Below are 23,186 nucleotides of genomic sequence, written 5' to 3'. Positions count from 1 at the left end.
TCCACGTTGGCTAAGAAAAGGGGAGAGACCTGCGGGTGACCCGGAAGCACTTCTTCCTGTGCCGCCTACATCCGGGCTAGCGGACGAGCGTTCGCGTCGGGTTCGTCGCGGGCTGTGCCGGCGGCAGGAGGCGGCCATTTTCCATGAGAGCGGAGTAGCCTCCGAGTTCCCCTTTTCCCTCTGTCCAGGAAGAGCCCGGAAGGGCCGAGAAGCGAGGCCCCGGCCTGAGGCTGCGGAGAGCGGGCCGGGAGTGGCGACGATGTTTTCCTTCTCCACCACGGTGCAGCCTCAGGTAAAGGCCTCGCGGGGGGAGGGCGGGGAGTCTCGCTCCGGGAGGAGCAGCTATTGTTCTGCGTAGCTACTCGGGCTGCTGGGAGAGCCGGGCCCAAGATGTCGCCGGCGGCGGCGGCGGCCGCGCCTGGAAAGAGATCTGGGGCGGAAGGAGACGTGGCCGCCGGCCACTTAGAGAGAGGCGGGTTTCGCGCCGGCTTTTCTCGGGAGCGAGTCGAGGTTTCGCGACCCTACAAGAAGAGCCCAGCTGGATCCTGTTTCGGAACAGACAGCTTCCTCTCACGAAGCCCGCAAACAGCCTCCGGAGGACAGTGGATTGGCCTAGTATCGAATATCCAGGGCTCTGCTGCTACTGAATATGGAGGCTCTGCTTAGCCACCCGTGCTTAAAATCTCCGTGGGTCGCGGCGCCGTTCTCAATGTTATCACTTTCCCCTTTAAAAAAAGTAATCAGCGCAGCATGTCTTTGGAAATTAAACCGTGACGTATTATTTCCATTTGCCAGTTCGGACGCTGGTGCTTGTGAATTTCATTAGAAAAGGGACAGATTACTGTATTTTCCCGTGTATAAGACTATATTTCCTCCCAAACTTTTTAAGTTTAAAATTGGGGGTCGTCTTATACACAGAATGTTTAAAATACTTATTTCTTAATTTGGGGCTCAAAAAATTGGGGTTGTCTTATACATGGGAGCGTCTTACAGATGGAAAAATATGGTATCCATGCACCTTACTGAGTGACATTCAATGTCATGCAAATAGACTTCTCTCAACCCCTTTCCCTACACAACCCTCCACATCTGCCCTGGAGGCCCCCCTCAAAATAATAAAACCTCTGAAACAGGTTTTGGGGAAAGAGCGGGGCTCAATTCTTCCAGTCTGTTTACTCCTAGAAAAACACTATTGAACTTTATCAAATGCTAATAAAATTATGAATCTTCGTTTTAGCCTACCTGCTTAATTGTCTTTTTTCTGAACTAAAAAAGCCCAAGCCCTTCAACTTTTCCTTAATAGCATTGTTAGACAGACAAGTTCTAGGTAGGCAGGTCTTGGGTTTAAAGGTCAGTTGGGTTGGTGTACAGTAGAGAATAAAGAATTTTATTATCCGTTTAACAAAATTTAGAAGATTTTGTTTAGTTGTCATGGCTAGCAACTGTTGGTAGGCTAATCGTCCGTGAATGCTTTATATGGTTTAAATTATGTTACTTTGTCATGTTTAATGTCCTAACATCTCAGAAAAGCATCTGCACCCTTACTATCTAATGCTGTACACTGGACTCTTGGGTTGCGAATGTGATCCGTGTGGGAAGCACGTTCGCAACCCGCAGCCCCGCATTTGCGCACGCGCGGGTCGCAATTTGGTGCTTCTGCGCAAGCGCCAAAACCCAAATGTAACCCATTCTGGTACTTCCGGGTTCAGCACAGTGCACAACCTGAAGCGTCTGTAACCCAAGGTATGACTGTAGTTGCCTTTTGAAGAATTTTGTATGATGTAACATTGTCCATGGATGACATTTATTGCATTCCTATGTAGAATGCTTTTTGGGAGGGGGCACTAAATCATGCACTTGAGTTGGGGGAATGTTGAAAGCAAGATGGGACACCAAACAGGTATGTCAAGTTTCCAGTTAGAGTAGTATGTAAAGAAATGTGTTGTTGTTTTAAAAGTCCAGTTGTACCTCTTGTTACGTCAGTCTCCGGTTGCGTGTTTTCAGGATACGAACACGGCAACCCTGGGAGTGTATATTTCCAGGTTTTACCGTGCGCGCATGCACAGAAGCACTCTGAACTTCGCGTGCGCAGAAGCAGCTCTCTAGTTGCAGACTTTTCGGGGTGCGAACGGCACCCTGGAACAGATTGAGTCCGTAACTAGAGGTACCACTGTATGTTCTGTTTTGTTGAAGCTTATGCACTTAAGCAATTTCTTGTGATCAGAAGAAAAGCCAATGAGAGATGAGCCCTGAAGCAAAAACAGTAGAAATTGATTCTTCTTTGAGAACTGCTGAATGCACAGCTAGACAGAAAGAATACTAAATTACATTGAACCCTGCCTTTTTGTAAATATCAGGAAATTTGCGAGAGGCTGTTTCTCCTAATAAGCAGGGCACTGGTTTCTTGGTACTGAAGGAAATTAACTATTTCCTTGCAATAATACGTTTATTCTTTTAAAAAAGTTGTTGCTTTGTGTTATAGAAAACATGCCCAAAGCATTGTTGTTTTTTAAAAAAAATAGGAAAAAAGATTTGTTGTAAAAATTCAGATTAGATTAACGTAGTCATTTTAAAGATAGTGCTTTCACATAAACTTTCTTTTATACTAGGTCACAGTTCCATTGAGTCACCTCATCAATGCCTTCCATTCACCCATAACTCCAGCTCCATCATTTGCTACACCATCTACCCAGTGTGTACAAAAGGAAGCAGCACCCGAACATGAGGTACAGAATAGTGAGGTAAGAATCTTCTGATAGGAGTGATAGGTTTATTTGTGTTCGTGTATCATTTAGCATGATTTAAATTTGCTTGGTGCCTTACATGTGGCATAAAAAGGAATCTTATAAAGCGAATTTTGATACTCCTTTTAGTATTCTATACTGTGCTGTAACAATCCAGATGGAGTAGTATTATTATATACAAAGCTCTCCACTTAGTTTTGAAAAGATAGAATTTTCTGATATGCAAGTATTCATTTGTGCACAGCTGGTTAAATATTTTTTGTGCACTGCAGTTACAAATATAATGACAATTGTTATTAAATTTATTACCCTGTTCTGCTGAAGTTGCCTTTTTGAGGAATAAGACAACTTTCTTGGTCTCTAAGGTGCTACTGGACATTTTAAAAAAATTTTTGGAAGGATTCTTTTAAAGACTTTTTTAGAACAAAAACTTTTTTTAAGGACTTGATTCTTTTAAAGGATTTTTTTCTGGGAAGAGCTTTTTTAATAATCTTTTTCAAGATTTTATTTATTTTGACTACGGCAGACCAACACGGCTACCTACCTGAATCTAGAGATTTGGGGTTGGGTTGCAGTCCTGCATGCATTTACCTGAGAATAAAGTTCAGAGTTAACATGCATAGGATTGTATTGCCAGTTACAGCAGAAATTATAACTCTTTGAAACTGTTAGTTTATGAGGATAACTGATGTAGAGCTACAGCCCTTCAGTTTGAATTAGCGATGTATATTTTGCAATAAGGTCAATGGTAATTTCTTGATGTTTGAAACTGCACCAAATAAAGGCTTTTATTGTACATAGATACTACTTTCATTTGCTTTGAGTAAAGAGCAGTGACTTCAACCTAGAAATTGTATTTTGGAAATTAGTGACTGCACAGTTTAAACAATTGATGGAAATAAGTTGATATTTTGAATAGCCTTAATGATTGGGGCTTGCGGGAATGAAATGGGAAAAGTGTGTGTGTTCCAATCTGCTTCTACTTTGGGGACCCTTTTTAGAATCATAATAGTTGGACATTTCTTCTCTTTTTCTTGTTTTGAGTAATCTGATGTTCTTAAACATTTCCATTCTTCATCTCTTCTTTTTACAGCCAGTACTTAATATACGAGACCTAGGACTTTCTGACTTGAAAGCTAGCCAGTTTGATGAACTAGTGGACAGGCTACTACCTGGCTATCGTGTAGAAAACAAAATCTCTTCACACTGGCAAACATCGTATATATCTGCACAGTCCTTCTTTGAAAATAAGTATGGTATGTCTTAGGATCTTATGGCAGCGAAAAGTGGAATCACTTACTGAATTGAAGCCAAGGCAGCATCACATCCCACCTCTTAATATATGGTTCCAGTGAGATGCTTGCTTTCTGCTTCATTTCCATGCTTATTTCTTCTATGAGGCCTCTGTAATGCAGGGATGGCAAAGACATTTCAGCATGAATCCTCTTTCCCTTCTGGGCATCCTTCAGGTGGATGTAGGAGTGTGTGTGTCATGCCTCTGCTGAGCAAGACCAGAGGCAAAAGTGGGCAGAGCAACAAACATGAGTTTGTGCACCACAAAGTAGTTGCACAATTGGGTTATTAGACATAAAACACATATTGCTCACATCAGTGGCCATAGTTAAGAGCAATAAGAAACATGCAAAGAATGTGTGCACACCCATTTAATTCTAAATGGGACTGTACCTGAACTTGGACATGTAAATAACCACTTCCCTGATTTCATATGGTGAGTAAGAACTTTCTTAAGGCAATTGAGTACTGGAGCTTTTATATACTTAAATAAGTGATTCTTTTACAGGCTGTTGAAATACTATTAAGTACCAATGTAGTTCAGTGTGGGCTAGTAAACATTTTTGTGGACCTTTTTTTCAGGGCTGCTTTTCATAATATTACAGGGACTGAATAAAATATTATTTGCAGCCTAAGAATGCAAAAAGCAATCTTGTTCCCAAGAGGAAGCTCTGTTAATCACAGCAGAACTCACAGATAAATGTGGATAGGAGCAGCATGTTCATTTGAGAGTGAATCAGACTGATTAACTCTCAAATGAACTTAAAAATGTGAAGTTTAGACTATATGGAATTGGCGGAAATGACTGGCAGAATCCGTGACCAGGGAGAAGAGTCGGTGGAGGAAGATTGGAAGAAATTTAAAGATTATCTACAGAAACACTGCAAAATTAAAGAATGTTAGAGTGATGTTGGACTAAAAATAAGTGGTTTCCAGCTGTACAGGATTTAAAGTTATAGACAGACTAATTAAAGATTAGGATTAAAAAAGTTGAAGGAAATGGAAATTTGGTATTTAAGAGGTAAAATTTTTAATGATATATTATATTAAGATTAAAGATTGGGATTAAAAAAGTGGAAAAGAAATTGCTGGACAAACAACTTGGACTGGAATACAAAAGAGGGAGGTATGGGGAGGTCCAGAATATAAGTAAATTCAAAAACGGAAATGGAAAGGTGATATTGTTTTTTAATTGTTCTGCTTCTTTCTTTTTTTTTTCTTTTTTCTGTTTTTTATTATGTATTGTGTATTTGTGTATTTTTTCTATGTTTTTCTGTTTAATCTTTCACTGAAATTTTTATAAAAATCATTAAAAAAAATAAATTAAAAATGTGAAGTTTATTTAAGTTATATATGTTTTGAAATAGATTTTGGAGACTCATTTTATCCTGTAAAATATTTTAAACCTATAAAGATTTTCTAAAGCCATTGTTTAGCTTAGTGATTGCAAAAAAATAATAATGTTTTTATGGTAACTTCCTAGGTTTCGCAGATGTCTTTAGTGTCTTGCGCTCATCTTACCTGTACAGACAGCATCCTAGCCCCCTCCAGAGTGTATGTTCAGATCTTCAGCGTTGGCCAGGTATGAAGTAAGAATATTCTTCTTGATTAAATTGATTTATCTGGCTGAAGAACGTAGTATATACTACAAGATGAATCCTGAGTTCCCATCAGTGGAACTCTGCTCATGTGATGCTTATTAGAGGAAGGAGGTTATTCTCCCTGACTAATTCCTGTGCCTCTGAAAAGCTGTTCCAGAGGGTTGGAACTTATCCCTGCTTCACAGGAGGTGGACCTGGAGGCTGGGAATGGGACAACTCTGGATCCAACTCTCTAAAATTACATATTATTTATATGATATAGATGAAAGTATTTAGCATTTGAACATATTTAGAGTATATTATTATCTTTACTCAGTAGTCATAATAATTAGTTGTATTTTTGAAATTTTACTTTCATTGCCAGTGGTTAATGTAACACTTATAGTGACAGTCAAGCCTTCTCAGATTTCTGTTTCTCACAAGTTTAGAATTCTCGACTGAACTTCATTGAAGGGAAGGGAGTTAGTATATTACCTAACTAGCAATTGCCTAACTTGCAACTGATGCAGGTACTCTTATTTGTCTGTTATTTACGGTTTCTACGAAGTTTGGAGACTCCACAGGAGCTTTTGTACATATGAATGTTCTGTATTTAGCAAGATCTTAGAACGTATACATTTCCAAATGTCCTTAAAAATTGCTTGCCGGAATAGAGTGAATTGTTGTTGCTATAGGATGGCGAGTGTTGCTATTCTTTTAAATAACATAACTGGGATCCAAAGAGCAGCCTGAAGGGTGCTTAATGGGGGGCTGAATTTTCAAATTTGAACAGCAGCCCCTTCCCTTTTCCCGTGCTGTATTAAGCTGCTTTGAAACTCCAGATATTTTTGTATGTGATTGCTGTACAGCATGGAGGAGTACTGTTTTGGGGGAACTACTCAAAACACAGACACACCCACCCACACCCACACAAAAGCACAGAACCTGGTGTTTGGCTCTTTGCATAGGCTGTGTTTCAGGACTTACACTAAAAAATTAAGTAAGGAAAGAATTTGCATAAGAACTTCTGTTACGTTATCTTGAAACAATGTGTTATGTGTTTTAAGTTTTTATTCAGACACGAGGTTTTAAGACACTGAAATCAAGAGCAAGACGGCTGCAGTCTTCATCAGAACGATTAACAGAAACAGAAAATGTAGCGCCCTCATTTGTAAAGGCAAGTCTAAAGATTTGTGTGTTCCGATCATAACCTCTTCTGATGCCTGTTTTATACAGTGTCTTAAAAAATACCTGACCCATTAAAAATTGGAAGCCAAGTCCCTCTTCTCAGGCGTTTGTAGACTGAAGTAATTGAGGACAGGTAAAAGGTGATTGAAAGGGAGGGATCAGGAAGAGATAAGGGATTTATGAATCATGATTGTAGTTGTTAGAAAGCTGATGTAGGAAAAGATGGGTAAAAGGGATAATTGCTGATAGGAGGTATACAAGCAGAATCCTTCTGAAATACGTAGATGACTAACTATATACCTTTTCACATCTAGAATGTTAACAATTTCAGCTGAATGATACTGTAATCCAAGCACTGTAAAATCCAACAGACAAGAATGTCCTGGAGACTGATGGATAGTGAGATTTCACTGTAATTACCGTATTTTTTGCTCTATAAGACTCACTTTTTCCCTCCTAAAAAGTAAGGGGAAATGTGTGTGCGTCTTATGTAGCGAATGCAGGCTGCACAGCTATCACAGAAGCCAGAACAGCAAGAGGGATTGCTGCTTTCACTGTGCAGCGATCCCTCTTGCTGTTCTGGCTTCTGAGATTCAGAATATTTTTTTTCTTGTTTTCCTTCTCCAAAAACTAGGTGCGTCTTGTGGTCTGGTGCGTTTTATAGAGCGAAAAATACGGTATTTGAATTGCTGCACAGAATTCTAGGTTGCTGTCCAGTTACAGTAATCTGCTTGTACAACAGACTTTCGCTCACACCAACTTTCCATTCCTCCCCACTGTGGCCTCCTGCTCTGGAGGGTTCCCCCGCCCCGAGCAGGAGGGGGTGCTTCAAGGTGAAGGACAGAAAAGGGAAGTCTCGTCACATCCACTGCCACAAGGTTGGCTCTCACCCCGCATGATGCACTTGCGAGCCTTTCCCTTGCAAGTGGTAGCATTACTACTCTAATTATCCATTCATATAAAATGGAAAAGGTCAATGCATGCTGAACCTTAAGAGAGAGGAGAGTGCTCTTCTGCTCATGTTCTGTCCCTGTTTCCCACATCATCTGGCTGGCCACTGTGAGAACAGGATGTGAGAATAGGTGACCTGATCCAGCAGGCTATTCTTATTATGTGCCCCAAAATCTGACCCCTGATTTAAAAACTAATGCAAGTGTTTTCTCCATCAACTCCTTAGGGTCTCCTACTGAGAGATAGAGGACCTGATGTTGAAAGTGTAGATAAACTAATGAAAACAAAAAAGATACCTGAAGCTCAACAAGATGCCTTTAAAACTGGATTTGCAGAGGGCTTTTTGAAAGCACAGTCACTCAATCAACGTAATGGTTTGTTTGTCTTATTCAAAGTGTTCTGTTTTGTATATGCGGTGTTGGAATGGTGTTACAGGTAACATTTAAAATACACGGTAAATGAACCCCCTTTGTGCCGTATCCATATATGGTAGAAAAATAAGAATTAGGCAGCAGGTTCTTCATTGTCCCACAATGTCATTCCCTTATGAGTTAGTCTAGCTGATTGTCAGTTTCCTTGGATTTTATACCATACAAAAATTGCTTGCCTAATATATATTTTGCTTCTTCAGATTCCATAAGACGAAACCGTTTCTTTGTCCTTGTTCTGATCCTGCTTGGCCTTTATGGTTTGTCGAAAACTCCTTTTTTATCTGGTAAATGCCCCTTTATGGATACTGGTTTGTTAACTTTTCATTCTTCTTTAATCTTTCATTTCCTGTTTTGCTTTGTAAGGCTAGTCTGTTATTTTAAGTCTAGATTAAAATCACAAGTTGGATGAACTCAAAAAGTGGTGTACGCTACTCCAGGTGAAAACATCTAGTGTTCTTTTCTCTGAAAGGAGTAATAGTTGGGAAAATATATCTTAGTAAAATTTGAACAAGAACATTTCATAGGCCTCACTTTTCTTAGGACAGTTGAATAGTTCGTTTTAGCAGCCTAAGTAGTTGTGTCTCCTACTGCTTTTCAGTACAGTTGTACCTTGGTTCTCGAATGGAATCCTTTAGTTTCTCAGATCAGACCATTATTTTTAAAGACAGAGTTGTATAGATCTAGTGTGTCATAGAATTACACCTCTGGATATTTCTTCAACATTCTTCCAACCCAAGTAAGTTCTTGCATTTCTTCCAGAAGCTTTGGCAAAACGTTGGCAGTGAGTTCAGTAATGGGTCATTGAGAGTTCCTCATTGTAGAGATTTGGTGTGCAGGTGATATGATTCAGATGTTGGAGATGGGCGTGGGGGTACACTGCACAAGTCTTCATAGGTATAAATATCTGTTTAGCTGGGACTCAGTGAATGGCCTGATAGTATTTGATGCTGAATCATTACTGCAGCTAAACAGATGTGGGCATAGTCAGTTCTGAGAGCCACACGTTAGAGTACGATACATGTGAACTAAAGAATTTGTTTTTTAAAGAAATGCTTAGTTGAACATTGGTAGGCGCAAAAATTGCTCTGACAAATGATACTGACAAAATGACTTGTCAGTACATTAATTTGTTTTAACCTTTGCTTTTAGTGCGTTTTCGAACAACTTCTGGGCTTGATGCAGCTGTGGACCCTATTCAGATGAAAAATGTTACCTTTGAACATGTCAAAGGGGTAAGTTCAAATGCTTGATGTCCACCAACTATTGAATTGAAATTCATTTATTGATATACCACACAATACTTAAAACAGTTTATAAGCAATTTACAAAAAACAGCAAACAGTGACACACGGAAGCCACAGTGTAATGCAATGCAGAATTTGAAGAAAACTGCAACAGAACGCTATAAAACGTAAATCCAAAAACAAGCACAGCAGCACATGTTGAAACATTTTTAGGGTACACAATCCTTTCCTTCTTGAGCCTTCCTCCTGCTTGTGACTGACAAATATAGAAACCACTGCCTGTGAATGCACCCTGAGCTCACACACATCCGCAGACTACTGGCTTTTCCATTCGTATGGATCATGGAATAAACCCAAGATGAATATTGGAGTGGGTCTACCAATATATTTGGATAGTGGCCTCTCACACTAGCTTTTCTTCCTATAATACTTGCCAATATATGATGTGCCTCTTGTGGCTCAGCTTCTGGCAGCTTATCTTTGCTGTGCCAGGAACTATTCCATGATGATGCAGTGTAGCGTTGCCAGCGTGGGTGGCTACATTCTCCATTTGCCTTCTGTAATGACTAAATTCCCCTCTGTTGATTTTCACAAAAGAATTACCCGTGGAAAACAAATTCTACAGATGGATCCCTGTTACTTTTTTATAAATCAGACTAAACAAACTACTGCTTCCTTACATGCACCTCTGAGTATTGTGTTTTCTCTTAAATTGTTCCATCATGGTCTTACATGTGATCACAATTGAGGTTTAATTGCTTTTTCCCCTCAGCACTGTACTCTGATAAATTATGTAGGAATTAGTTCTTTTTTCCCTTTTACACTTCTAGAGGTTTTACCTAGTATATGTTATTAACTGTATGCCTTGGTTTTTCAGTAAATGTTTTATGTTAAATAAACATAGGCCAGAGACCAGTGTAGTTCTGTGTCTCTTGTCCAGTGGGACTTTGGACTTTACTTTCTTAAAATAGCAGCCTTCCTCTTGCCACAGGGCAAACTGCTTTGGGAAGCATGGGAGTTTCCAGGCCAGCTGACTATACAGCAAGGGGCCTTGTATTTTAAAAGAAAAAAAGTTATACTGGGGGTGCGCACGAACCTTTGGCTGTGCTTAAAAATAGCTCAGGATTGTGACCATAAGTCTACCTAAAGCTAATTTGGCCAAATTATAAAACCGGTCTTCTAAAAATGTTGGCATAATATATTTATTTTTAAATTTTAATTGAATGAAGGTTGAAGAAGCAAAGCAAGAGTTGCAAGAGGTGGTAGAATTCTTGAAAAATCCTCAGAAATTTACTGTACTGGGAGGAAAACTTCCTAAAGGTAAGTGTGAGCTTTTGATTATTGACAGGTGCTTTCATGGGGGTGTTCATACCACTTGTTACATTGCAGTCCTATTTGATTTATGTCAGGCAGGTAATAATGTGTTGTCCCTGAGAGGGATATGTAACCTCATGTGCCTCTTTCATGAACATCGTTAAAATCCTACAGCAGGTATTCCTCCACTGTCAGAGGCATTCCATAGGGTCCCCTCACTCCCCCAACACACCCCTGCATTGTGGGATAAATTATACCAGTCCTGACATACTGGGAAGGAAACAAAAAAGAAAAAAGAAAAAAAGAAAACTGCAAAGGGAAAGGAAGAATATATCCAAAGCAGGCATAGAAAAAGGCAGTTTGTCCACCTTTGCTACTCCTCTTTTTGGATTGCTCTGCCCTTTGTGTCTTTTAAATTTGTATTTAGTTCACCCTCCCCTTTTGTAACTCTTGTGAATTAACTTTTTTCACTCAGGGGAGTGTGTTTGTTGTCCAGATTTTCTTTATGTATACTCTTTGTATTGGGTGGGGAACCTCTGGCCTTTGGGCCTAATTAAGCTTTGCCATTTGGCCCAACAGCCTAATAACCTGACATCATGTATGATATCAGAACCGGTGTGGGCTGGTAAAAAGGTAGCTGGGCTCTTCCAAAAAGGGCTTCTGAAGTTTACAAAGAGCAGCACAGGGTTCTTTGCAAGCCCTGGGTGATGCTTTGAAATCCTGACAGTCAGCTGATTGTTGGGGTTGGAAGCGCCATGTCACCTGACATTGTGATGTTAGGTGATAGACAGATGAGTGGTCCTGCCCTTATATTAAATACCTGCCAGATCCAGAGCCACATCCCTAGCCTGCATCGTTGTCCTCCTTCTAGCTGGGCTGAAATCTGCAGTGACTAGGATCATTTGTTGAGAAATTATAAAAATTGGGGTAAACATGGGTGATAATCAGTTCTCCATATGCTTTGTCATAATTTTATTTCATTCTTACCCCAGGTATTCTGTTGGTCGGACCACCGGGAACTGGCAAAACTCTTCTTGCTAGAGCTGTGGCAGGAGAAGCTGATGTTCCATTCTATTATGCCTCTGGATCGGAATTTGACGAGATGTTTGTTGGCGTTGGAGCCAGTCGCATCAGAAACTTGTTTAGTAAGTACAACTTAGTTTTCCCTTGAACATTGGCTATTTTCATGAAGACATGTATACCTGAAGGAGCATCTCCACCCCCATCGTTGACTGAGGTCCAGCTCCGAGGGCCTTCTGCCAGTTCCCTCATTGCAAAAAGTGAGGTTACAGGGAACAAGGCAGAGGGCCTTCTTGGTAGTGGCGCCTGCCCTGTGGAACACCCTCCCATCAGATGTCAAGGAAATAACTGACTTACAGAAGGCATCTGAAGGCACCCCTGTTTAGGGAAGTTTTTAATGTCAGATATTTTAATGTATTTTTAACCTGTTGGCAGCCGCTCAGAGTGGCTGGGGAAACCCAGCCAGATGGGTGGGGTATAAATAAACTATATTATTATTATTATTATTATTATTAACTTATTTCAGGAGTGTGGATGAACACACTTTGAAATCTAGCAGTTTCTTATTGAATAAATGCTCTTAAGTCTAATCTCTATTAAAATAAATAAGGCTCTAGCAGGCATCAGGAAAATTCAAAAACATTCTCTTATTATTATCATTATATCAAAAGTCTGAATTCTGTCTGAACAGTTGTAACCCAATATACGTATGTATATATTCATTCCAGTCTGGACCTTTATCATGGGCCCATTGTTTTATCCCTAATTCAGAGAACAGTTGTTTTCCTTTTGACTGTTTTCTAGCTAAAATAGCAGTAGAAACACCGAAAAGCTATTTTTCTGGAAAAGTGCAATTCATGAGGGTAGCCAGAATAAATTTGTGAATCTCATATTAGAAATGTGTGACTAATACAAAATGGTGTTTGTAGTATGAAGAAATAAATTTGACATGTTGCATTCTTAGGGGAAGCCAAAGCAAATGCACCATGTGTTATATTCATTGATGAGCTGGATTCTGTTGGTGGCAAAAGGATAGAGTCTCCAATGCATCCCTACTCAAGACAGACTATAAATCAGCTCCTTGCTGAAATGGATGGGTAAATACTAATTTTCTTTCTGAGCCAAGGGATTATCTGTTATATAGGAACATCACAATAAGGAGAATGAGCGTGGGGTTCATAGGGAGAGGTGTGTAGCCCCCCCCCCCCAGCAGTAAAATAATTTGAAATATGATATGTCACTTGGAAAGAATATCATAGCCATTTAAGGCATGTTCAGATGCCTGGTATCCCCCTATATAGCAGGGTAGCCAAGCCCTGGGAAACCCCAGATTACTATACTTTATACAGTTTATACTGATGCTGCTATTCCAACTAGTTGGTAAGCCTGCAGCACCCTCTTCTTTCTTTGACCAGGGCACAAAGTGGTTGGTATGCAGGCAAGGATTGTCTAGGTGCACAGCACAGCATAGTTTAGTTAGTAGGGATGATGCTTTGGTGGTTACACTAGAGTAGCAGGTCTACTGATCATGCTTTGGGCTGGTGTCACTAATTACAGCCTACCTACAAGCCTGTTTCATCGAGCCGTTTGCCTTGATCATTGCTAATCCAGATTTAGGACATGTCACTCACAACTAAGCTTTCAAATTTGCAGCCATAAGATGGCCATGAAAAGAGGATAGATTGTGAGTTCTCTGAATACCAGTTGCTGAGGGGCAAAAAATGGGAGGGCATGCCCTACTGCGAGGCTTCCTAGCAGCATCCAACTAGCTGTTGTTGGAAATGGGATTTTGATTCACTGGACCTTTGGTCTGGTGTAGCAGGTCTGCTCTTACGTTCTTACTAGTATTCTTCTGGCATGCCTGCAGATTTCCAAACAAATGGATGAGCCCCACTCTGGAGCCTTAGATTGCTTTGAGTCATGCCCAATAAAGGGCTTGCAGTGTGCGTTAAGCCCTCACTGGACTGCATGGACATTGCTGTACTCATTGTAAGAACAGAGAAACTCTTCACACCGAAGTATATTAACAAAAGCTCTCTTCTCTCTCTCTCTCTCTCTCTCTCTCTCTCTCTAGCTTTAAACCCAACGAAGGCGTCATTATCATTGGTGCAACAAACTTCCCTGAAGCCTTAGATAAGTATGTGTGTGTGCGTATATATGCATAAAACGTAACTTTGCATGGTTTGATTTTGTGCATATATGACTTTGAAAGTGTAGGTCAGTAATAGCTATTAAAATTTACAAGGTACTATTCTTGCATCATGTCTATATTTTTATCTTTGAAGGCAGCACTCAGAAGGACTAGCCCCTTCTAGCTATCATTATCAGGAACAACAAAAATGACAGCAATGGCAGCCGGAATGTATCTATGAAGTGTTGGTTCATAAAGTACCTTTTGCCTTGGGGGTTCCTGTAATCCAAGGAGGGTTGTGAGGAGGCCATTTGCTTGTGTGAAACAATCTTTAGTAGGTCAGAAATATATTAGCTGCTCACTTTACCCCATCATGTTCTTAACTCTTAAAAAAATAAAAATCTTTTAAGTCATCTGGTTAGCAAGGATCTTAAATATATTGAATCATTCACAGAATTGTTTTTCCTCCCCAATTAGTGCTTTGATACGTCCTGGCCGCTTTGACATGCAAGTTACAGTCCCCAGGCCAGATGTCAGGGGCCGAACAGAGATTCTGAAATGGTACCTGAATAAAATAAAGTATGATGAATGTAAGTATAAATACGCAACTGTTATCTTGGGGGCAGGCAATACAGAAAGTTGTTGTAGAGTGGCTGTAAATTTTAATCTGTTGCTAAGTTGCTCTGTGATCTCTCTAATTTAGATCTGTGTTTTGAGTTCTGAATCGCCTTGAATAAAACAAATCTCTCTGTTCCCCTTTCACTATACTGAGGAATCTGAAATGGCTATAGCCTTTTTCCCCTTTTGGCCAAAGTGGATGAAATTTGGGGCACATGAGCTATTCCAGTGGATTAGGTAAAGGTAAAGGGACCCCTGACCATTAGGTCCAGTCATGGCCGACTCTGGGGTTGCGGCGCTCATCTCGCTTTATTGGCCGAGGGAGCCGGCGTACAACTTCCGGGTCATGTGGCCAGCATTACTAAGCCGCTTCTGGCAAGCCAGAGCAGTGCACGGAAACGCCATTTACCTTCCCGCCGGAGCAGTACCTATTTCTCTACTTGCACTTGACATGCTTTCGAACTGCTAGGTTGGCAGGAGCAGGGACCGAGCAACGGGAGCTCACCCCGTCACGGGAATTCGAACCGCCAACCTTCTGATCAGCAAGTCCTAGGCTCTGTGGTTTAACCCACAGTGCCACCTGCGTCCCTTTCCAGTGGATTAAAGCATGCTAAATTGCAAGCAAATAGGTCCAGGGGCTTTTTGAGAGGTGGGGGGAGTAAAACAGATTTATTCTCCCCCCCCCCCATAATCTAATTGGGTGGTGGTGGATAGGGAATAACGTCTTAATAAAGAAAGCATAACTGTTGATGTGCTTTAGCAAAGACCATTCCAAGCTCTTCAGTACTCCACAGGCAACCTTTTGGACAGCCTCACTATTTTCAATGTCCACAAACATATAGGAAAATATGGAGCTATAAGGTAAAGAAAAGTGTAGAAACACAGCAACACAAGACTTTGTAGAGGACCTGATCTGTCGGTTTATTGACATTGTACTTTGATGTGGGGACGGGAGGAAAAACCCCAATTCACTCCAGTTTTTGGCCCACACACAAAACCCCTAGTTATTACATGCTTGTGATAGAAATTCAGAATCTTGTCACCAGTGGGAGCCAGAGTCTTTGATTCTGCTTACAGTATTGCTTGAATAAATCAGTGCTCTGTTCTTGATCCATATTGTGATTATAGTGGCAATAAAATTAAAGTTCGCTTTAATGTGAAAAGCAGATTTAAAGAATATTAATTTCTCAGATTAGGTTGATATAGGACTTTGTGTGTGTGTCTTACTGCAGCTATTGATGCAGAAATCATTGCAAGAGGAACGGTAGGATTTTCTGGAGCTGAATTAGAAAACCTAGTGAACCAAGCTGCATTGAAAGCTGCGGTTGATGGGAAGGATATGGTTACTATGAAGGAGTTGGAATTCTCAAAGGACAAAATTCTTATGGGTAGGCTATTTCTGAATTTGAATTTCTGAATTCAGCGAGGTAAGTATTTTTACCTTGGGCACTTCGTTGGAGTTAAGTTACAAATACAGCGCTTACATGCTACACTGAGGGTTTTTGGGTTTGCAGAAATACAAAAAAGGGGGGAACCCCCAAATAGCCCAGTGAAGACAGAACATGCTCAAAAGCCATGGAGCTCTGATTGGTGGTTGACTATTGAGAATAAACAATAGCAAACTGGGGGGCGGGGTGAATGGAATGGAGTATTCTGGAACGGAGTATCTTGGCTGGCACCTTGAGAAGAGCATTCCCCAGTGCCGTGTTTTGCTTGTTCTCCTTGGATATACTAATAGCAAAATTTAGTGCTGAGTTATGGCTGTGGAGCCCAGGTGGGACTTCTGAGCATGCGCAGGGGAATCTCAAGGTTTGAAGAAGTAGAAAAAATATTTAGGGAGGAAACAAATAACGGGACAAAAAACCCTTCAGAATAGTTCAGTGAGGACTGAGCCTACTAAGTCTCCACTTCACTGTCTGCATGGTGGTGAGAAAAGAAACAGGGTTGTGGGTGTGAGTGTGCATTATGAGTAGAATGGAGCATCTGCTTGCATTTGGTCACTTTTCAGCTTCTGTGATTTCCTTTCTTTGATTTCAGGCCCTGAGCGTAGAAGTGTAGAAATTGATGATAAGAATAAAACAATTACAGCCTATCATGAATCTGGGCATGCCATTATTGCTTACTATACTAAAGATGCGATGCCAATCAACAAAGCTACCATTATGCCACGAGGGCCAACACTCGGACATGTGAGGATTTTGATTTTGTAGAGAATACCCACTTTTGACTAGACTTTGACCACTTTACTGCTTTACTTTTTCAACAGAGCTGATATCAAACACCTGGCAATATATTTTCATAGTATAATGCAATTGAAATGAGAACCTGGTTGGTTGCCGTGGCATTCGTAACGGAGGTTCACCTTCATTACATAGGCGCCAGGCGAAACTGTTTCTCTATAACCAAGCCTTTGGCTGATTAACATCCTGCGGCCTTTTAAATGTGTTTGAGGGGAGGATTTACTGGTTTGTTTTTGTTTTGCTATGTATTATATGTTTTCATTTTGTATCTTTATGATCTGAACCACCCTGTGATCTTCAGTTGAAGGGTGGTATACAAATTTAATTAATAATAATAATAATAATAATAATAATAACAATTGCCATTTTAGAAATGTATTATATACACCCTGCAGTGCTGTCAGTTCAAAAAAGACATCCACATTGTGGATGAAAACATTCATTCATCTGGCTCTGCTGCATTTTGAACTTTGGGACTGTATTGCCCAAATACATGCACAAAATTGTTTCATAGCAGAGTTGGAGGTTTCCTACTCCTGCTGCAGGGGATGTGTGTAGAAGGTCTGTTACCTTTAGTGTACCGTAAGCTAAGATTGGCCATCAGCAAAAAGTTGCTGTTGATTTGTTTCTCGCTAAGATACTGCATGACCATGACAGGTCCGGACAGAGCCTGCAGGACTGCAGGTGTCTACTCTTTGGGAAGCAGGTTTTAGTTTGGGGTAGAGAAACCAACAAACGTCTCAGAAGAGTATCACAGCAGTTAGTATCCTCTAACTCGCCTTTGTTTCAAGATTGTCAAAGCAACTACAAAGTGTAGTTTGCTATTTTCGTGAACTTTAATCTCTGCTCACACAATTTTGTATTAAAGGTGTCTTTGCTGCCAGAAAATGACAGGTGGAGTGAAACTAGGTCCCAGCTGCTTGCCCAGATGGATGTTAGCATGGGAGGAAGAGTTGCAGAAGAACTTATATTTGGGGGTGATTACATCACAACAGGTCAGGAAAACCCCGAAAGAAACAAGATTAGTATTCAAAATGTTTAACTTCTAAATCGGAATTACTTTTGTATAATTTCTTTCGTTGTTGTTCATTTAGGGGCTTCTAGTGATTTTGACAATGCTACTAAAATAGCAAGGCTCATGGTGACTAAGTTTGGAATGAGTGAGAAGGTAAGATCTAAATATCTCTTGTTTGAGTTTTGGATGCTGTCCTCTTTTCTCTCCGCATTGATTAGGAGTCCTTCAGGACGTGGTATCAGATCCTTGTATTAAATTGCTGTTATCCCTCTCTGGATCTTTAGACAGTAGTGTATTATAAAGCGAAATTTACGTTACAAATTGAAAATGTGTATGTGACCAACTCAGCCTTACGGATTATCAAAGATAAGAACAGCGTGGGTGAATAAGAAACACATTTTGTCATTTTTTCTTGGAGATTATACTGTACAAAGCAATTTACAGTATGGACTTGACAAAGTAGTAGTGATAAGTGAGACACTGCTGCTCTCCTGGCCTCCCAACGCAGGGTCACTGGCACTTACCAAGAGGGGTGGGGTGAAGCATGGGAGTATTAAATTGGTGCAGAACAATGGAGCCAATCTCCCCAAGCTTCACCCCACCTCTTTCCCTCTGTGCTGGAAGTCAGGAAAGCAGCTGTGCCCCACCCACAGCACCTCACCAGCCGCTACTGTATATGTTACGCTGCCATGTTCATTTCACAGCACATTTGGGGGGTTGGGGTATGCACATTTTTGCTCTATACCACAGGGAGAGCTCAATCAAGCACCAGAAAGCATTTACTCCTTCTGCCTGTATTCCCTTATATGTTTTGTTTCCTCCTGGTCTGCCCCTTCCTTTCCGTCATCACAGATAGTGAGATTTCTCTTAGATGCATGATCTTTGTAATCTTTTTAAAAAGCAACAAGTTAAGACGATGATTAAAAATTAATAGTGAATAATTTAATAGGATTATCCAGCAAAATGTGTGATCGGTGACGAAGGCTGCAGTCGTATACACTTGCAGGGAGTAAATAAGTCCAGTTGTGGACAGTGGGACTAACTTTTGAGTAGACATGATTAGATTTATGCTGACAAGCTCCCTCCCATCCAGATTTAACAAAGCTGTGATATAGTGCTGGGATACTTCTGTGTACAGCCACAGCTGCTTAAATATCAGACACCTTGAGGGCCTCTTGCAGCACAGTAGATATTATTTGCTGGGATGTTAAATTGCACCACAATTGCAATGTAAAATGTCTCTTTCTCTTGTCTCTTTCTTTTGCTTTCTATAAGCTTGGTGTCATGACCTACACAGATACAGGGAAACTCAGTCCTGAAACCCAGTCCGCAATTGAACAGGAAATAAGAATGCTTTTAAAGGTAAGAAAAAGTGTGATGGAATAACTGGAATAAATACTGGGTGAATAAAGTTTTCCTTTCCTTGGGTTTCATGTATATATCTAGTAAACCATAAAAATGGCCTAAATTCTAATTCAGTTCATGGTCCTGTTAAAAGTTCAGGAACTTCCTTTAGCACTTACTAGCAATAGAACGCTCTTCTAGCTCCTTGTTGCTAGTAGATTCCTTTTTCATATTCAGTTATTTATCTACCTTATTTTCCCCTTCCATCCATTGTGTTTCTTACTTGTTTTAAACTAAAAGATTTTATGGAGTCTGGTTTCTGCAATGAGTATACAAGAATAAAATTGAAACGTGAATATTTGTGGCTTTATTGAAAATATTAGTTCAGGGGTCAATCTTAAAACAGTTTTTAGAATACATGTCTTCGATTTCCAGTTTCATTGCAAATGATCCTTAATGTGTGTGGTTTTTTTTTATTCTGTGATAGGAATCATACGAACGAGCGAAGAATATATTGAAGAACCGCACAAAAGAGCACAAGAATTTAGCGGAAGCATTGCTGACCTATGAGACTTTGGATGCCAAAGAAATTCAGATTGTTTTAGAGGGGAAAAAACTAGAAGTGAGATGATATCTTCCTTGTTAAGCGTTCTAATGGATTACTTGCAAGAATGCAGTAGTCTACTTATGCAGTGTAGCCGCCCCCCCCCCCCCCGGATGCGTGTGTGGTAATAATCACATTTCTTAAAGATAAGCAATTTGTCTTGTGTGCTTTTGTTACATTTTACCTAACTTTTTGTATTTCCATAGAAAGAGATGCCAGGAGCAAAAGAAGTTCCCACAAGTATAGATAATACGATCTCAGGGTTGAATCCCGCTTCTTTGGAAACCTCAAATACTGATGCTGAATAGTATGTTCTTAACATATCTTCCCTAGCTAATTGCTCCATGTGGACTTGGACATGTTCAGTCTTGCGGCTTGAGATCCCTTGAAATGCTGCAGGATTTACAAGTTGCAGAGGGGATGACACCTCCATTTAGTCTTAATTCCATGGGCAGTTTATAAAACCATCACTCATCATTTAGGAAAAAACCCCACAGATTTTATTTAGCAGGTCACATAAGACTACAGGAAGCTGGGAACTGGCATTGCTGTAACAGAGCTGCTCCTTGCCCCCCATTGGTCTTCCTATAAATGCCAGGGTGTTGGAATCCTGGAGCACAATAACTGGGCAAAGAAATAATAGGGTTTTCTGTTTGGATGCCTTTAGATCACATGACGGGGTACGGGGACGGAGTGGAAATTAATAGCTATGAAGAATTGCACTGCCTCTTTGGAGTCAGTTGGGAAGACATTTCCAGTTTAGTTTAGATGGTATGGGGGTGTAACTGCATTGCTCTGAAGGGTGCTATCCTGTTGAATTTTTAAAAATGAGATCGTGTACGGCTGTTTTAAGAGCTCCATCAATTTTCTTAGAAGGCCGTATTGAATCAGTCGGAGAGTATTTTAGATTCCTCTTTTTGTTCCTTTTAAATCACAGTCCATTTCCCCCAATAAAAATACAATTTTTAAATTTGAAATCTTCCAAGTCCTTCAACCCAGGTTATGAGCACATAGTACCCAAACAGTAAAATGTGTTCAGTTATCTTCTGAAATGTTAAGAGTTGGGCTAGGGTGGAGTGGGAAACAATTGCTAGTAGTACTAGTGTTTTGTGGGAGGATGGGCAGTGGGTGGGTTATTCTCACAACTTTAACCCCTACACTTCTCCATTCAAAATAGGCATTTAAAAGAGAAAAGGTTTTGTGCCAGTCAGTGGGGGGAATGGAATAAAGTTGGCAGTGAACTTTCAGACTAGTGCTAACATGACGTTGCTGTGAATACAACTTGACAGTGTACTTACTTTTGAATTGGTTTAAGAATTCTTTCAATTCAGCAAATTCAGTGCAACTTTCTTTTTTTGCTTTTCCCATTCAGCTAATCTAGTAACACATGGAGGGACCTCAAGACCCTGTCTTAAAGCAGAATACCAAGCTGCTATGCTGACACATTACAAATATACTCTTTGTAGTGACTTACAGTGAAAGATGTGCAAATAAGGCATGCGTGGCACTTTTTTTAAAGACAATAAAGGTTTGTTTTTAAATATGCAGAAAGCTTTTCCTCATTGTAAATTGCTTTATCTCTGGTTTCCCTCTTATGTAAATTGAGGTGTACAAAACATATCTTAAACCTGTAAATAAATTTGAGAGTTAACCGAAATGTGGAATTTTTTAGTGAACTGGATTTCCGAAGAATCTTTCGTTTGTTTCCTTCCTTCTTTCAAAATTGATTTGTTTGCTGTTACTTCAGCACGTCAGAGAAAAATAATGCAAGGGGGGAGACAGGAGAGGAAAAAATCCCAACATTCCCTGGCTTCCCATCAGCTGGAAAAAGTACCCATGGAAAGTTCCCTATTATACAACAGACTCTGCTCCATCTCAGCAAATTAATATCATATGCCTTTCATGCTATAAATTTGAACTGCATCTGCACACCTAGCTACCATATATGCTAATAATATAAAATTTTAATTAGCAATAGTTCCTACTGATTATCCAGATTTAATACTATTCCTCACAAAAGCTGGGATTCTGAAGTGAGATATCCACACAGCGGAAGTCGCCTTGAGTTCCAGTCACAACAGAGAGACAGCTTAAGGTCCAAAGAGTTTGACTGCTGCAGAAGATCAGGCTTCAGTAATACAGTTCGGGACTTGATATATTCATACACTTTGTAGGCTTTGCAGATAAAGATATGTACAAGTAGAAACTATTTCTGTTGCTCCAGCAATTCAAGACATAACGCAGATTCCGACAGCACTCCCTGACTGACTCTCAGGACAAGACACCGGACAGCTGAGCAGAGATGCCTCCATCATCTATATCAGGCACCGCCAAACTCGGCCCTCCACATGTTTTGGGACTACAACTCCCATCACCCCAGCTAACAGGACCAGTGGTCAGGGATGATGGGAACTGTAGTCCCAAAACAACTGGAGGGCAGAGTTTGGGGATGCCTGACCTATACAGGTGGCACTGGACTGTTGCCATAGCAACTGGCTTGGCTGACCATGACCCTATTGCCTTATCCTCATACATGGGATGATTTGAGCTCATCAAGGAAATTATGCCTTTCCTCCATGTTTGATTCCTCCAAAAACAAATTCCACAATACTTCAAAGTTATAAGATGTGGAACCGCAGGTAGAGAAATGCATACTACTTCAACATCCCACGAACCCCCTAGACGTAATAAAAATAAATAAATGCGAGGACAACATAGGCTATGAGATTAACCCCACTCAGTGGACCAGAATGTGGTCTAAACCCCCCTTTAAATCCATATCAACGAAAAGGAAAGAACTCGCTCTGAAACTCACCTACAGGTGGTACCTAACACCAAGGAAATTAGCGCTAATACGCCCAGGAACCTCACCAAAATGCTGGAGAGGGTGCACCTCCACAGGCACATACCTCCACATGATGTGGGAATGCCCCCAAATCCAACTATTCTGGACAACAGCCATACGAGAAATATGTAAAATAACTAAACAAGAATTAGAAATCACCCCAGAACTGGCCCTACTAAACATCTTCCAAGACAATAATGCCCACTCACATCACAAAGAACTCATCACCCACCTACTCTCAGCAGCCAGGAACATAACCAGACACTGGAGAGGCCTGTCAGGAGTAAGCATGGACCAATGGTACCAAATAGTATGGGAAAAAGCCTTACTAGAAAAATTAACCAATAAACTGAAACTGACACGGGGACAAATAGAAGAAGATGCCTTCACCCTGGTATGGCTCCCCTTTATCACATACAAAGCCCAACAAGATGACAGGAATCCATCAATAGATTATGGCTATCCTGATTCAAAAACACCCACCCAACTCACATATGAAAACAAAGTTCACCACAGGCAATCACAAACAAGCAACCACACCCTAGGCCAACCCCAACTTCTCTCACCACCAAAGGAACACAAGCGAATAGCAAAGAGAACCTGCACAAACGACGCTGACACAAA

General features: G+C 40.5%; 1 protein-coding gene across 7 annotated transcripts; it reads left to right on the top strand.

The window, feature by feature from the left end:
* The first annotated feature begins 79 nt into the window (after positions 1 to 79).
* Positions 80 to 21,374, top strand: YME1L1 (YME1 like 1 ATPase). 7 transcript variants are annotated; one of them, XM_080975293.1, is made up of 21 exons: positions 80 to 292; positions 2,610 to 2,741; positions 3,838 to 4,000; positions 5,521 to 5,619; positions 6,685 to 6,794; positions 7,983 to 8,130; positions 8,388 to 8,471; positions 9,337 to 9,419; positions 10,661 to 10,751; positions 11,738 to 11,890; positions 12,730 to 12,862; positions 13,840 to 13,902; positions 14,374 to 14,486; positions 15,747 to 15,902; positions 16,552 to 16,703; positions 17,623 to 17,749; positions 17,849 to 17,922; positions 19,045 to 19,131; positions 19,601 to 19,735; positions 19,924 to 20,024; positions 21,090 to 21,374. In XM_080975293.1, the coding sequence occupies exons 1-21, from the start codon at positions 260 to 262 to the stop codon at positions 21,091 to 21,093; spliced, it is 2,241 nt and encodes a 746-aa protein (XP_080831419.1). In that variant the 5' UTR covers positions 80 to 259; the 3' UTR covers positions 21,094 to 21,374. The 7 variants fall into 7 exon arrangements, 6 of the variants coding, with proteins under 6 accessions (XP_080831419.1, XP_080831422.1, XP_080831417.1 ...); XM_080975291.1 differs by lacking the exon at positions 80 to 292 and adding an exon at positions 396 to 736; XM_080975294.1 differs by lacking the exon at positions 80 to 292 and adding an exon at positions 397 to 655.
* Positions 21,375 to 23,186: the final 1,812 nt, after the last annotated feature.

Source organism: Podarcis pityusensis, assembly GCF_964106645.2.
Source record: "Podarcis pityusensis genome assembly, chromosome: 12".
NCBI lineage: Eukaryota > Metazoa > Chordata > Lepidosauria > Squamata > Lacertidae > Podarcis > Podarcis pityusensis.
The sequence above is the reverse complement of the archived record's forward strand: the minus strand, read 5'-3'. Positions and strand labels throughout refer to the sequence as shown.